Below are 16,562 nucleotides of genomic sequence, written 5' to 3' on the forward strand. Positions count from 1 at the left end.
CTCATAGTTGGCCATATTTACATATTCGAATTCAGTGGGAAACGTGGAGAAAAAAGAGTAATTGAAATCAATAACTTCATCAATACAGGGTTAGAATGCCTCTTAACATTCATTCGTTTAAGCGTTGTGGATCTATAGTAGAAGTTCTTAATCTGGGATCCATGGATTGGTCTGGGGCGTCTGAACTTGTATATACTGTATATATATATTTTTAAACAATGTATGAGCGTGTCTATGTGCATTTTTCTGGGGTAAATTCCCCTAGTTTTCACCAGATTCGCCGAATGGTCCTAGATCCCTCAAAAGGCTACGAAATACGATACCAGTTGACAGCACTGTACAAATGCAGTTCTTCTTAAGTGGTCCTTAGATCCCTTTGGCAAGGCAGAAATCTCCTGCCCTGAACAAAAATGGCAGGAGCGGCTTCACACGTAGCCCCTCACGCAAAAAGGCTAGAAGGCCCCCGCCACATTCTTTCCACCTTCCCACTCCTGACCCCGGAAGGACTCCGCCCCCGCGGCCAAGCGGCTGCTTAGCGCCGGGCTGCGGCGGGGAAGCAGGCGTGGGCCAGCCGCACCCGGCCTGGGGCAGCAGGTACTAGGGTGGAGGAGGCGGGCGTTGGGGCGGGTGGGATCACAACGCCCGCGGGGGCGGAGGGTGCGGGTCTGGGCGTGGTGGGGCGTGGTGGGGCGCGGGCTGGGGCCCGGGCCTTGGCCCTTGAGATTCCCAGTGCGGGTGAAGGAACAGAAAGCTAGAGAAGTCCCCACGCCGGAGGCAGGGCCGCAAGGGCAGCGCTGAATCAGGGTGGGCTCCCGACTGCTCCGAGCCCGACTGAGGGCCTGGGCGGGCGAGCCGAGCGGGAGTCCCCTTTTCTGGGCCCTTGGTAAAGGAGGAAGACCGCTGAGGAGAGTGCTGTGGGGGTCGGGGGTGGGGGTCTTGCTGGAGGTAGGTGCCGCTGGTTGGTCCCTGTTTCTGCTTGAATACCAGTGGCTTGAGCAGAGAGTGGTTTTTGAATGGGGGACGATTACGCTTTCTTTGCAGGTGCTTTCAGAGAATAATATAGCATTGGGAGGATTGTGGCGTTGGGACCCGTCTGTAAATAAAGTTGCTCAACATTTATATTCTGGTAGGAGGACTTCAGAAGATCTTGCTCTTGCACAGACTTTTATTATTGTTGTTCTGTCATTGCAACGAAGCATTTTTGGTGTGTTTTTTTCAGAGTTCCGTTGTATGAGTTTAGGCTTCACGTCAATTTTTTTTTAGGGTATTTCAGACTCATTTTTGCTTAAATTATAAAGTCCAAGCTGTAGAATAGAATTTTAGGGTGTTTAAGAAACAAACTCTGTATCACATTTTTAGCTCCGCAGTGGTTAGCTGGAGAGAAGCGAGTAATATTACGTAATACAGTATTTTTGGTGAAGTTTTAGACTCCTCTCTACAAATTTGAATAATAATTAAACTGCCTTAGTATTCATCTTAATTAACACTTATGAAAGCAACTGAAATGATTAGTTTTTTTACATTATTCAGTTATTAAGTTTGAAATCATTCCCTCAGTAATTTTAAGTTAAAGGGAATGAGGTAGTTAAAATGCAAAAAAGGAGATTTGTCAGCACTCTTTTAAGAAAACACCAGCAGCTTAAATTGAAATGTTTGCCTTATTTTCTTTCTCCTCTGCTTAAAAAATTGGAACCCTCTATTATGTAGAAAGTCATTTTGGGTGAATTACTCAGTATTTTTTTTCTTTTTTAACGTAGCATAGATGACTTAATGATCCAGAATCTATGTAATTACTAAAAACGTTTCTCAAGAAGTTGTCAATTTTGGGGGGTGGAGCGGATAAGAGTGCTTTTTCTTTTTCTTTTTAGTGTAACATTTTAAAAAAGTAATACATGTAGGTGCTTAAAAAGATTAAATATTTGAAAAGAGTTATAACGAAAAAGGAATGATCCTTGCCCAACCTCCCTTATACCTCTAGTCTCATGCCCCAGAGGACCATTTTTTCTTGTTTAATTGTTTCTTCATGGACTCCTTTGTGTTTCTCAGTAGTATGTTAATATCATAGTTTGTTGGTTGGAACAGATGTACTTAGATTAGAATTATACTGAGCCTGAACATTGTAATTAGAATATGTGTGTGTGTGGGTTAATACTCTGTGAGTGTCCCGAGTAGGGAATAAGTTAGTGTCAGTAGCAGTAACCCACCTTAAGAAGTATTACTGTGTTTGATTTGAAAGGAAACTACTACTTAATCAGTGGTTTTGAGACTTGTGTGAAGAAAAGATATTAACAGAAAAGGGTAGTCTACTGGAGTCCACAAAAAGAGGAGAGTTATACGTAGAAATAAAGGACTAAAATTATAGCTAGCTAATAAGCTTTTATAGAGAGATTGCTAATTTTATTTTCTGTTTAGTTATGTTTATGTGGCCCTATTCAAGGAAAAGAAATACTAGACTTAGTAGACATAAACATTCTGTTTACTGGAGAAGGCTACTCTCTTGTGTACCAGAGACCTGTCTCAGGCTTTTAGTTGGCCTAGATAAAATATTCCTCAGGATCCATTAATTTTGTGCTCACCAGGCAGCCTTTTTAACTTTTCTTTAATTTAGCTCCTTACAGTTTTTTTTTTTTTTAATTTCAGAGAGGGTATGTTTTGATGACATATATAAGTATTCTTTTACAGGATAGTGTATTTCCTTATTATAAATGAATAAATTTATAAGCTAATTTACATCAGTACTATGTGAGTTTGTTTAGTGCATGTCCAGCTGGGTACACAGGTAAAATTGAGTTTCTGGCTTTGAAAAGCATAGACCCAGAGCCTGAACCATCATGTTTCTTTGAAGGTTCTGCTACCCTTAAGGGCCTTTTTTAGAGATAGCTGCTTTCTCTGTAGACATATGACTTCTCTTTCTTTGGTTTCAATAGAAATAGGCATTAAAACAATATTAAAATTTCATAGCATTTATGTGGCATTTCTTTGAAGATCTTTAAAATGGGCTATTAGGAGAATAAGTGCCTGAGTTCTGAAGTTCAGTGAACTGAGCTTCCTAGAGCCCCAGGAGTCCTGGTTCCAATCAGATTCCCCTGTAGGAAGTAGGTGGGAAGAAATCAGTTTTAAGTTACTATATAAAAGCTGAAATGTTTAACCAGAAAAGAGAGAATCTAGAACTTGCAATTTTCTAAGGAAAATGTGCTATCTGAACTCTTAGTTCAAATCTAACTCATTTTCTTTTTGGGTGCTTTGGTGATTAATAAATAAACTTTTAGCTCAGATAAATTTGGCTCATAATTTTCTTCAGGGATGTATATCATGAATAATTAACTGCAAAAAGAAAAAAACTGATAGAGTTAAATTTTCAATTTGTATCTTTCTTTTGGTGGCTCATATGTTTCATTCGATGAAGATTAGAAGAGGAGTCATGTCAGAAGAAACAGTACGCGAATCACAGTTTTCCTTGAAGACAGCAGTGCTAAGAGTGTTTGATCTTCCTCTGTCTTGGTACTATTCTCTCTCCCAGGTAAAAAAAAAAAAAAAAAAAAAAGGAAAGAAAGAAAGAAAGGAAGAAAGAAGGAAAGAAAGAAAGGTGAAGTTGAATAATAAGTTTAGTGCTCAGAGCATAGTATTTTGTTTACAGTATTTAAATTTCAATTGAAGTTTTAAATGATTCGGTCAAAATGTTTAAGGTACTTTAATACTTGGTTTTTATTTCATGGTTTTTTATTGTTATCATATTCAGAACTTTTTAAAGAAGATTGTATTACTTTAAAAAAATAGTCCTGGGGTGCCTGACTGGCTCAGTTGGAAGAGTAAGTAACTCTTGATCTTGGGGTTGTGAGTTTGAGCCCCATGTTGGGCATAGAGATTCCTTAAATAAATAAATAAAATTAACTTAGAGAAAATAGTCCTTTTTCTTTTTTTTTTTTAAGAGATTTTTTATTCATTTGAAAGAGAGAGCAAACAAGAGCACGAGCAGGGGGTAGGGTTAGAGGGAGAGAGAGAAGCAGACTCTCAACTGAGCAGGGAGCCTGGTACCTCATAAATGGAATTATATAATATTTGTCTTTTGGGAACTGCCTTATTTTACTTAGCATAATGTCCTCAAGTTTCATCCATTTTGTAGCATGTCAGAATTTCCTTCTTTTCCCAGGTTGAATAACATTTGATTTTATGTACACACCACATTTGGTTTATCCATTCATCCATTACTGGTCATTTGGGTTACTTCCATCTTTTGGCTCTTGTGAATAAGGGTGCTGTAAACATGACTGTATGAATATCTATACAAGTCCCTGCTTTCAGTTCTTTTGGCTATATACCTAGAAGTGAAAGTGCTGGATCATATGGTGATTCTATGTTGAATTTGTTGAGAAACTGGCATATTTGTTTTCCATAGTGGCTCCACCACCGCTTTTCATTCCTACCAGCAGTGGACAAGGGTTCTGGTTTCTCCACATTCTCACCAGCACCTGTTATTTTCAGGCTTTTTGATGGTAGCCACCGTAATGGGTATGAGTTGGTATCTCATTGTGGTTTTGACTTGTACTTCCCTAGTGATTAGTGATGTTGAGCATCTCTTCATGTACTTATTATCCATTTGTATATCTTCCATGGGAACAGTCCCTTTTTTAAAATACTTGCTTCTAATGCAATTTGTGCTTCATTGTACTAAAGAAAAAGGTACATATGGAAAGTAGCATTTAGTCCACTTAACACCAAATTTTATCAAATCCAAGATGATCATTTTTGACATTTCAACATTTGTAAAACTTGCTTACATATTAAAGTGAATAGTATCTCAGATGGGTGAAATATAGTGTAATTTTATATGTATATAGGAAAGGATGTTGCAGTTAAGATGTATGAGAAGAGTAATTACTACCTAGTGTTCATTATGTTTAAGACATTATTTATGTCCTTTATACATAAAATGTCTCTAATCCACAAAGTAACCGTGGAAATTGGAAATCATCTCTATTTTACAGATCTGGAGGCTTCAATAGCTTCATTAATTTGTCTAAAAGGGCAAATAATAGGGGTGCCTAAGTGGCTTAGCTGATTAAGCCTCTGACTTTTATTTATTTATTTATTTGAAAGAGAGAGAGAGCGTGTGCAAGCAGAGGGAGGGAGAGGGACAGCAGAGTCCATGCTGAGCGTGGAGCCCCACACAGGGCTTGATCTCAGGACCCTGAGATCAGGACTTAAGCTGAAATCAAGAGTCAGTTGCTTAACTGGCTGAGCTACCCAGTGACCCAAGCATCTGGCTCTTGATCAGGTCTTGATCACAGGGTTGTGAGTTCAAGCTGGGGTGGAGCCTACTTAAAAGTGCAAATAATAATGTGAGATTTTAACTCATACCTCCTTGATCCCCAAATCCATTTTCTCTCTTTTCCTTTCTTTCCTTTTTCAGGACTATATGCTTAAAAGAAAATTTGACAAATATGGAAAAGAATTAAAGAGAAAATAAAAATTATCAACCGTTCCATTATAAAAGCTTATTTGCTATACTTTCTCTAGGTCTTTTATTTTTGTATATATCTTTCTGCCCTCCACTACCCTGTACCCCTGCCCCATTTGAGATTATAAAGTTCTATGTTTTGAGCATATTCTGTTATTAGAAATGCTTTATGAATATAGATGTAGTATAGTTTATTGAATATTTCTCTGTTTTTGTGTTTCTGGTTTGTTTCAACAGTTTATTATTTATATATAAGTCTTTGTCCAATTTTTAGATTTTTTATTAAAGTATATTCCTAGAGATGAAAATATGGAGTCTAAGTCTTTGGTATTCTTTTATTGTACTGTTTGGATGACATTTAAAAGACTAGCAGAGGGGCGCCTGGGTGGCATAGCAGTTAAGCGTCTGCCTTCGGCTCAGGGCGTGATCCCGGTATTATGGGATCGAGCCCCACATCAGGCTCCTCCACTATGAGCCTGCTTCTTCCTCTCCCACTCCCCCTGCTTGTGTTCCCTCTCTCGCTGGCTGTCTCTATCTCTGTCAAAGAAATAAATAAAATCTTTAAAAAAAATTAAAAAAAAATAAAAGACTAGCAGAAGGACATAGCAGTGCCAATGTATGTAAAGCACTGTGCTAGACATTTTATATTAGGTACATTTACAAATTTATTTAATCCTTACAATGATCCTAAAGTAATAGTATTCTTTAAAATGTATTATTTGAGTAGCTAATACATTTATATGGTTCACAAATCAAAACCACACACACATATACATGGAAAAGTTTTACTGTCTCAATCCCCATCTACTCCCTATAGATAACCATTTGGATTACTTGGATATAAAAATTCTTTTAGGGTTTCCTTAATCACATATCTGAGAAAACAGTTATATACTTATTTTTTCCTCTTTCTTATAAAAGGGAGCATACTACCTATGTTCCTGCTTTTTTATACTTAAATTATTTCCTGGAGATCTTTCCATGTTAATATATGTAGATCTTTTTCTTTTTATTTTATTTGTACAGCTACATAATATTTATATACATGAACATTTGTGTTCTTTCTGATCTTGTACTGTTACCAATACTGATATAGTGAGTAAGTTTGATATACCTCAATTCATAAAGGCGTAGGCATGGGATATAGGTATGGGCACAGGATAAATTTTTAGACTTTGGATTTCTGGGCCAGAGAGTAAATGTATTTGAATTTTGATAGACTCTGTTAAATTGCCTTCTGTAGGAATAGTATTATTTTGTACTCCCCAAATTTGGGGGTTTTTGCCAGTCTGATAGGTGAGAATGGTATTTCATCATGATTTTAATATTCTATCTTTCTTATATGTTAAGCTGAGAATCTTTTCATAGATTTAAGAGCAATTTGTATTAAGTATGAACATTTTGAAGGCTTTCATTTGTCATTCCTAAGTTGTTCTGCAGATTGGCTATACCAATGCACAGTCTTCATCAATCTCAATCATTTGATGATGTCTTTTTTCACAGCCTAGAAATCAGATTATTAATTTTTTAAAATGTTTATTAACATTTTGTATTTCTTCAAGAATTACTTTTGTATCCTTTGCGTATATGATTTTACTATACCACTTACTTTTCAATGCTAAGAATAATTTTCTGAGGCCAAGTGTATCGCACAGCTTGTTCCATGAGATATTTTTTAAAATAATATAAAGAGTCACTGCAAGTAAACTTAAGGATACATTCTCTTCTCTCAGTCGTGGTACTTAGTACTCAAAACTCATTTCATGCTATCAATGCCCTAAGATAGGTCAGCAAATTATAGCCTTTGAGTGAAATCAAGGCCACCACCTGTTTTTGCAAGTAAATTTTATTGGGACACAGCATGCTCATTTGTTAATGTTTTATCTGTGACTGATTTTTTTTTTTAAAGATTTTATTTATTTATTTGACAGAGAGAGACAGCCAGCGAGAGAGGGAACACAGGCAGGGGGAGTGGGAGAGGAAGAAGCAGGCTCCCAGAGAAGGAGCCTGATGCGGGGCTCAATCCCAGAACACTGGGATCATGTCCTGAGCCGAAGGCAGATGCTTAACGACTGCGCCACCCAGGCGCCCCCATCTGTGACTGATTTTGCACTATAACGACAGTTAAGTGGTTGCAGTGGAGATTATATGTTCCACAAGCCTAAAATATTTACTCCTTGGCCTATATTGAAAAAGTTTGTTGACTCCTGCACTAAGAGAGCAGCTTATAGTTTGAATAGCACAAAGGACCAAGAAAGGACTGAGGAGAAGCTCAGAGTTCTTGTTCTGTAACTTTAGAATTGGATTGATTTTTTTTTAAATGAAAAAAGACATGTAAGATTTTTTTTGTTCATTAGTTCAGCCTCCAAAAATTGAGAAGCCATGATGGATGCATTTTCAGTTATATATTTAATTGCTTAGTGAGATGTCATCAGTGTGACTGAAATAATTTTAATAAATGATGCAAGACATTCATGGATTTAAACACCTTCCATGATGCATCTTGATTCATGTTTCACCACTGTGGAATTGTTTGATCTTTGGCAGGTTACTTAACCTCTTTGAAGCCAATTTTTCATGTTTGACATGCAATAAAGATGAGTGAGCACCCCAATAAATGTTAACTCCTATTATATTTCCCTGTGTCATTTATTTAAGGAATAATACATTTTCCAAGTATTTGTTCTTTCATTTAGTGAATACAAACTCTAAACAAAATACTTAAGTCTCTTTTGCTTCTGTAGTTTTCTTAAGGATTGCTTTGGAACATTACCGTTTATCGTGTTAATACAAGCAGATTCTGTTTTTCAGCTGGAAACCACAACATGAAGAGGCAAGTAGGTTAGTTGATTCTCCAAATTCAAAGTGTTAAGTGAGAAAGACAAAGAGTTAACTAAGCACTTAATTTGTCTAAATGCAGTGTGGCATCCTGAGTTGGTCCTGGAATAGAAAAAGAATATCAGTGGAAAAACTGGTGAAATCAGAATAAAGTCTATAGTTTAGTTAATAATATTGTACTAATGTTAGTTTTTTAGTTTTGTTTTAATGTAAATTTTTTAGTTTTAGAAGAGATTATGTAAGATGTTAATATCAGGAAAATTCTAAGTGATGGGTATATAGAAACTCTACTATCTTTGCAACTTTTCTGTAAATCTAAAATTATTTCAGGTCCCATGGGTGCCTCAGTCGATTAAGTGTCTGCTTCCGGCTTAGGTCATGATCTTGGGGTCCTGGGATCAAGCCCCATGTTGGGCTCCCTGCTCAGTGGGGAATCTGCTTTTCCCTCTCCCTCTGCTCCTCCCCTGCTTGTGCTCTCTCTCTCAAATAAATAAATAAAATCTTTAAAAAAATAAAAATAAAATTATTTCAAACTTAAAATTTTTTAAATTAAAATAAATTAACATTAAATGATAGCTCACATTTTTTAACGTCAGATATTACTTTATGTATGTTATCTATCCACAACAACCTTATGAAGAAGACGTTATTCCCATTTACTCAGAGTTTACAGTTTGTATGTAGTGTGTTCTAGTTATCAGAAAGATTCATTCAAAGTATATCTATTAAGCCTCTACTATGTTTCAGTCAAGATATAAAGTGGTGAGCAAGATCTAGGCATAGTTCCAGCACTTAGTGAGCTTAGAACCTCAATAAAGTTTGTACAAACCGCCCCATCCCCCCCAGATAAAGCCGTTGTAAGTACTGTGTTTGAGGAACAGATCAACTGAATTCTATATGCTGAGTAAAGGGAGATAAGGTTATTGGAGCAGGAGACTTGGGTGTGACTAACTATTCTGTCTCCAGAGAACATTTGGCGGTGGGGGAAACTTGACAAGAGCATTAAACAATAGCATCGGGTTATGAAGTGGGGAGGGTTGTAAAATCTGAGCATAAGGAGTAGTGTTCTTTTCCTTTGTATTCTCAGTGTCTGGGCCATAAATAGATGCTGAATTCATGTTGAATGAATAGAACATGTGTCTAGTTTTCATTCGTCTGGAGGTGAGGAAATGGACTTTATCACCACAGAAAGCCGTCTGAGCTTTGGGATTCTGAGATGCTCTTTCCAGTGTTCCAGGCAATGATATAGGAAGCAATCGACTTCCCTCCTGGCGGGGAGACAGGGGTAGAGGTGGGGTGCAGGGGTAACAAAACAAGAAGTGATAGGCAAGAGTAATATTAGAGACTTTCAAACGCTGTGTTTTCTAGATTACTTAGGATAAACATTTTCTCTGGGAAATTAGTTGCTTTTTTTGTCATGGGAAAGGTTTCTTTTTTCATGAGATTATGACTGTAAACTTCAATAGGTCTTTTATGTAAAAATAATACAAAGCATAAAACAGAACTTAGATCTTAATAAAAGTGAATTGATTTTTATTGTATTTGAATTTATATTAGTAAAGAACATTATATGTCTGATGGAGTAGTTTTAATTTTGTATTTATATCTAATAGTAGTTCTCTAACTTCAATGCCCTTGGATATAGAACTGACAATTTAAGCAGACATGATCACTTAGCTGTGACTGGGCCTTTATCGATAGATTATTTTCTTTAATGGAGGTCTTAATTTTCTTATCCTACATTTACTGCTGCAGTAAATACTAATCTTTACATTTGATCTAAGATTAATATTTTTTTGATAACGAGGTCATGACAATTTATAAAATTATTGAAAATTAAGATATTCTTAATAGTGCTATTTTTCTTTTTAATTAAACATTTTTTTAAGATTTTATTTTTAAGTAATCTCTACACCCAACATGGGGCTTGAATTCACAACCCTGAGATCAAGATTCCCATGCTCCACTCTCTGAGCCAGCCAGGTGCCCCAATAATAGTGCTATTTTTAGAATTTATTTTATTATTGTGTCTTTAGCATCCAAATTCAAGGAACTGTTGTTTTTTTCCAAATCTCATTTAGTTGCTCTTAACACTGAAGGTATGGTTCCGGAGGGAAGAACGAACTTAAAAAAATAAAAATGTGTGGGGCTCCTGGATGGCATAGTTGGTTAGGCGTCTAACTCTTGGTTTTGGCTTGGGTTATAATCTCAAGGTCTTCAGATCCAGCCCTGGGTCGGGCTCCACACTTGGTGTGGAGTCTGCTTGGGACTCTCTCTCTTTCTGTCTGTGCCCCTCCCTGCTGTTCCTTGTTTCTCTCTCTCTCTCTCTCTCTCAAATCAATAAGTCTTTAAAAAATTTGCTAATGCCTATTATAGAGACATTGCTTAAGAGAATAATTCTTAAGGGTTGTGAAGGGAAAAAAATTTGGTGTGGTATTGGAGTGTTCTAATTTTTCTTGATAGTTTTGAAGGAATTTAAATGGACTTGGAGGAAAAGTAGAGTAAGACTAGTTTTAAATTTTTTGTTAGATCATAGTCACTGAGTCCATATGCTAATGGCAAATGGAAGTAAATCATTTCTGGTATTCTAGAAAATGAGCAAAAATTTTTTAAAAGATTTTATTTATTTATTTGACAGAGAGGGAGAATACAAACAAGGGAGCAGTAGGCAGAGCTAGAGAGAGAAGCAGGCTCCCTGTTCAGCAAGGAGCCTGATATGGGGCTTGATCCCAGGACCCTGGGATCATGACCTGAGCTGAAGGCAGACGCTTAAGCAACTGAGCCGACCAGGCACCCAGAAAAGGAGCAGTTTTTATGTGAAGAACCCAGATGTTATTTTTAAAATAGCTTTATTGAGATATAATTGACACACATTACACTGTCCATATTTAAATTATACAATTTAAGTTTTGACATACATTGTGTATTATACCTGTGAAATTCTTGGCACAATCAGGATAATGAACATATCCATGCTCTCCAAAAGTTTCTCATTCCCCTTTGTAATCTCTCCCTTTGCATTTCTCTGTCCAAGTCCCCTCCCTCACTTTCCCCCAGGCAACCACTGATCTGCTTTTTGTCACTATAGATTTGTTTACATTTTCTGTTTTATATAAAATGGAATCATACAATATGTACTTTCTTTTGTCTTTTTTTCACTTTGATTTTGAAATATATACATGTTGTGTATATTAATAGTTAATTCTTTCTTATTACTGCATTGTATTCCATTGTATGGATATACCACTGTTTGTTCACCTGTTTGGCTGTTGGTGGACATTGGTTTGTTTCCTGTTTTTATTTTTTAATTGTAAGTAAAGCTGCTAAGAACATTCCCATACAAGTCTTCGTATGGACATGTGCTTTCATTTCTCTTGGGAGTAGAACAACTGAATCATAAGATAGGAATATATTTAATTAAAAAAATTTTTTTAATTTAAAGATATTTTATTAGAGAGCGAGCGAGCAGAGAGGGAGGGAGAAGGAGAGAGGATCTGAAGCAGACTCCTTACTGAGCATGAAGCCTGACTCGGGGCTTGATCCCGCAACTGTGAGATCATGATCTGAGCCAAAACCAAGAGATGGATGCTTAACTGACTGAGCCACTCAGGCACCCTGAGATATATTTAATTTTTAAAGAAAATGCCAGACTTCTTCCAAAGTGGCCATATCATTGGTATGACCAGTCTTTTAATTTTAGCCACTCTAATAGAATAGTAGAATCTCATTGTGATTTTGATTTGATTTTCCCTAATGACCAGTAATGTTGAACATGCTTTCATATGCTTATTTGCCATCCATAAATCTTCTTTGTTGATGTGTCTATTCAAAGCTTTTGCCCATTTTTTAGTTGGGTTGTTTTCTTACTAAATTTTGAGAATTCTTTATATACCCTGAGTACGATTCCTTTATCAGATAGATCATTTGCAACTATTTTCTTCTAGTCTGTAGATTGTTTTTTCAACTTCTGGAAAGTGCCATTTATTTATGTATGTATGTTTTTAAAGATTTATTTTAGAGCGGGGGACAGGGCAGAAGGAAGAAAGAGAAAGAATCTCAAACAGACTCCCCACCGAGTGCAGAGCCCAAAGTAGGCTTGATCCCATGACCCATAAGATCATGACCTGAGCCGAAATCATGAGCCAGAGGCCTGACTGAGCCACCCAGGCACCGCTAAGTAGTGCCTTTTAAAGAGAAGTTTTTAATTCTGAAGTCCATTTGTCAACTTTTTTTTTTTTTAAATTAATCAGATTCTTGGAGTCGTTTCTAAGAAATATTTGCCTAACCAAAGGTCACAAAGATTTTCTCTTACACTTTCTTCTAGAACTTTTATAGTTTTAGATTTTATGTTCTTATTGTTTTAGGTTTATGATCCATGAGTGAATTATTGTATGTAGTGTGAAATTATGCAGTATACAATCTTTTGGAATTGGCTTTTTTCACTTAACACAATGCATTTGAGATTCATTCACATTGTTGTGTGTCTGAATATTATGACCCTTTTTATTGGTAAGTATTCCATTGTATGGATATACCATTTTATCCATTTACCTGTGGAGGGACATGCAGGTGGTTTGTAGGTCTTGGTGGATTTCTAGATTACATGGATTTTCTATGTTTTCTTCTAGAAATTTATTCCTTGAATTTACTTTTGACAAAAATAGATTGGCTATATTTGTACAGGTTTATTTCTGAATCCTGTTCTGTTGCATTGATCTGTATGTCTATTGTTTTGCCAATACCACACTGTTTTAATTATTTTAGCTTTATAGTTAAGTTTTGAAATTGGCCAGAGTAAGTTCTTCAGCTTCCTTCTTTTTCCGAATTATTTTGGTTATTCTAGTTCCTTTGCCTTTCCTTAATTTTTTAAAAATAATAAGCTACCAATAGCTACAAAAATTTTTGCTGGGGGGCACCTAGGTGGCTCAGTTGGTTAAATGTCTACCTTCAGCTCAGGTTATGATCTCGGGGTCCTGGGATCCAGCCCCGCTTCAGGCTCCCTGCTCAGGGAGCCTGCTTCTCTCTCTCATTCTGTGCCTCCCCCCTGCTTGTGCTTAACCCCCTCTCAAATAAATAAATAAAATCTTGAAAAAAAATTTTTTGCTGGGATTTTGATTAGGATTATATTGCTTTTTATACATCAGTTTGGAGAGAAACAACATTTTATAATCTATGAACATGATGTATTTCTCTTTTTATCTTTGTTGATTTCTTTCATCAGTGTTTTATTTTTAACTAGCACTGATTTTTTTTTTTAGATTTATCTCTAAGTATTTTTTCTTTTTCTTTTACTTGGTGCTATTATAAATGGTACTGCTTTTTAAAATTTTATTTCCAGTTGTTATTGCTGTCATTGACTTTGTAGCCTATTTACCTATCAGTTCTAGGAGACTTTTAGGTAGATTTTTTGGGATTTTCCATGTAGACAATCAAAATTGTCTGCAAATACCGAGTTTTACTTCTTCCTTTCCAACGTGTATTCCTTTTTTTCTCTTTTCTTGACTTTTTATATTGGCTGGTACTTTTAATATGATATTGGTTCTGGTAGCTTCAGGCATTCCTTGGCTATGGCAGCATAACTGTAATCTCTGTCTCGCTCTTCACATGGCTTTCTCTTTTGTGTCTCTATGTGCCCTTTAATTCCTTATAAGGACACTCATTTGATTTAGGGTCCACCCTAAAACAGTGTGATGTCATCTTAATTCATACCTTAATTACATTGACAAAGCCTTTATTTTTAAATAAGATCATAATCTGATATTCAAGGTGAATGTGAATTTTGGGGGGACACTATATAAGCTACATGCCTTCTAGTCCTAATTTGCTGAATTTTTTTTTAAAATCGTAAGCGGGTATTGAATATTTCCAAATGTTCTTTTTGAATCTGTTGAAATTATATTATGGCGTTTCTTCTTGGTTTGTTATTATGATGTTACATTGATTGATTTTTGAATGTTGAACCAGATTTGCATTCCTAGGATATACACTACTAGATCATTTATAGTATTCATTTTATATATTGCTGGATTCAATGTGTTAATATTTTGTGAAGGATCTTTAAAAAAATCTATCAACATTATAGATACTAGCCTATACTTTTTTTTATAATGTCTTTGGTTTTGATATTAATAGTAATGCTGGCTTCAGAAAATGGGAAGTATTCCCTCATTGAATGGAATTGGTATTTCTTTCTTAAATATTTAGTAGAATTTGCCCTATCGTTTGTTAAAAGGTTTATTTAACCACAGATTCAATTTCTTTCGTACATATATTACTATTCATGCTATCTATTTCTTCCTGAGTGAATTTTGATAGTTTCTGTTTTTCAAGAAATTGGTCCATTTCATCTAAAATTGTTGAATTTATGGGCATAGAGTTGTTTATATTAATCCTTTTAATACCTGTAAGGTCTTTAGTGATGACGCTTCTTTTATTTCTGATTTTGGTAATATATGTCTTTTCGTGCTCTCTCCCTTTTTCTCTCTCTTTTTGTTTGTTTTTGGTCAGACTGGCTAGAGCTTTGTCAGCTTTATTGATTCCCCCCCCCCAAAAAAAACCTATGGGGAGTGAACCTATTGATTTTTTTAAACACTTTTGATTTTATTGATTTGGTTTTCTATTTCATTGATTTCTGTTTAGCCTTTATTACTTCCTGTCTTCTTGCTTTGGTTTGAATTTGTTTTTTTCCTAGTTTCTTAAGGCAAAAACTCAGATTATGGATTTGATACCTTTCTTCTTTAATGGTATAAATTTCCTTTGGAAGCTAAAGCTGCATCCCACAGATTGTTTTGTTCCTTTGAAGGGATAGAGAAGGGTATTGATGCAGTTCCTGCCCCTCCACAAAAACTCCTGTTTCCCTCCCCCAGTTCTGCACCGTAAGGGAAAGTTAGGACTGTAGCAGTCTTTTCGGTGAGTAGAGCCCAGTGGGATTCATGAAGATAAAACCTGCAAAATGTATGGATTACCCTTATCTTTGCAGCATCCCAGCTGTTCCAGGGGGTACTTTACCCTCTCTCACAAGTGCACACTGTCTTTACCAATTTAGTAAATTGGTAAAAAAACTTATTTCAATACTAGCTGAATTCGTCTTACTGATATCCTGCTGTGTTTTATCTCTGCATGCCTGAGCTTATGTCCTATCTCTTCATGCAGATACCTGTATCTCTTTAGCTTTAGGGCCAATTGATTGCCTTCTGGCCTCAGCCTTGTGATGGGTTCAAGGAAAAATGAGAACTTGCCATTTGTTTGGCTTGTTGTTGTGAGTTTGGAAGTGACACTCTTTCCAGCTCTCTACACCCCAAGACTATGGCTTTATTTTATAGCTCTCCTGTATTTCTTGTGATTGATAGTGTCTCTGCCCCAAGACGAAGTTAATTATCTCTGCTCTGATGCTGATACTTAGTGTATACTTATATTCCTGTATTTATCACACTGTACTGTAATTATCTGTGAATATATTTGTCTCTACTATTAGCACACCGCTTGAAGGAGGCACGATCTGTGTCCTCTGTACCTATTGCTTCCTGATCATTGAAAGGCATAGAAATTTGCTTGTTGAAGAGAATTACAGTAAGATTTTAATTTTAATTTTCATAGCACAGTGTGGTACATTGTAAGATGCTGAGTAAATATTTGTTGAATAATTCATGCATAAAAGGGTTTATTCAGATAGCATTTAGAAATTGAGTTAATTCGGGGTGCCTGGGTGGCACAGTTGGTTAAGCGTCTGACTCTTGGTTTTGGCTCAGGTCATCATCTCAGGGTCATGAGATCAAGCCCCACGTTGGGCTCTGCGTTCAGCGCAGTCTGCTTGAGATTCTCTTTCCCTTTGCCCCCTCCTGCTTGTGCATGTGTGCGTGTGCACTTTCTCTCAAATTAAATAAATCTAAAAGGAAAAAGAAATTGAGTTAATTCATGTTTGTTGAAATTTCCAGTTAGTTAAAAAAAAAAAATTGGTTTGTTTTAAAACTCTGAATTAGGGGTGCCCGGGTGGCTCAGTTGGTTAAGTGTCTGACTCTTGATCTCAGTTCAGGTCTTGATTTCAGGGTTGTGAGTTCAAGCCCCATGTTGGACTCTACACTGGACATGGAGCCTACCCAAAAAACAAAGCAAAACAAAGCAAAACTCTGAATTAATCATTCCTGTAATTTAAAATCTTGCTATGATTCAGACATTTAACTGCATGAAAATCACTAGTTTTTCAACAGGTTTTAATGGGGTTGAGTTATTTTGTTTTCCTTTTGCCTTTTGTGGTAATATTGTTTAC

At 36.2% G+C, this 16,562-nt stretch overlaps 1 protein-coding gene across 9 annotated transcripts in view; it reads left to right on the forward strand.

Moving 5' to 3' along the window:
- The first annotated feature begins 484 nt into the window (after positions 1-484).
- The window catches only part of MIGA1 (mitoguardin 1), a 95,960-nt gene continuing 79,882 nt past the window's right edge, over positions 485-16,562 (forward strand). For 3 of the 9 annotated variants that reach the window (XM_087866023.1, XM_087866027.1, XM_087866028.1), the window contains exons 1-2: positions 485-594; positions 3,407-3,586. In XM_087866023.1, the coding sequence (XP_087722149.1) occupies positions 3,422-3,586 (165 nt within the window). In that variant the 5' untranslated portion in view covers positions 485-594; positions 3,407-3,421. Of the gene's footprint in view, positions 595-1,041; positions 1,127-3,373; positions 3,587-16,562 lie in introns of those variants that run through there. The other 6 variants (XM_087866024.1, XM_045801971.2, XM_045801970.2 and 3 more) reach the window with 6 other exon arrangements.

Source organism: Ursus americanus, chromosome 12, assembly GCF_024610735.1.
Source record: "Ursus americanus isolate L20-20 chromosome 12, mUrsAme1.1.p, whole genome shotgun sequence".
In the NCBI taxonomy this organism is placed as follows: Eukaryota; Metazoa; Chordata; class Mammalia; order Carnivora; family Ursidae; genus Ursus; species Ursus americanus.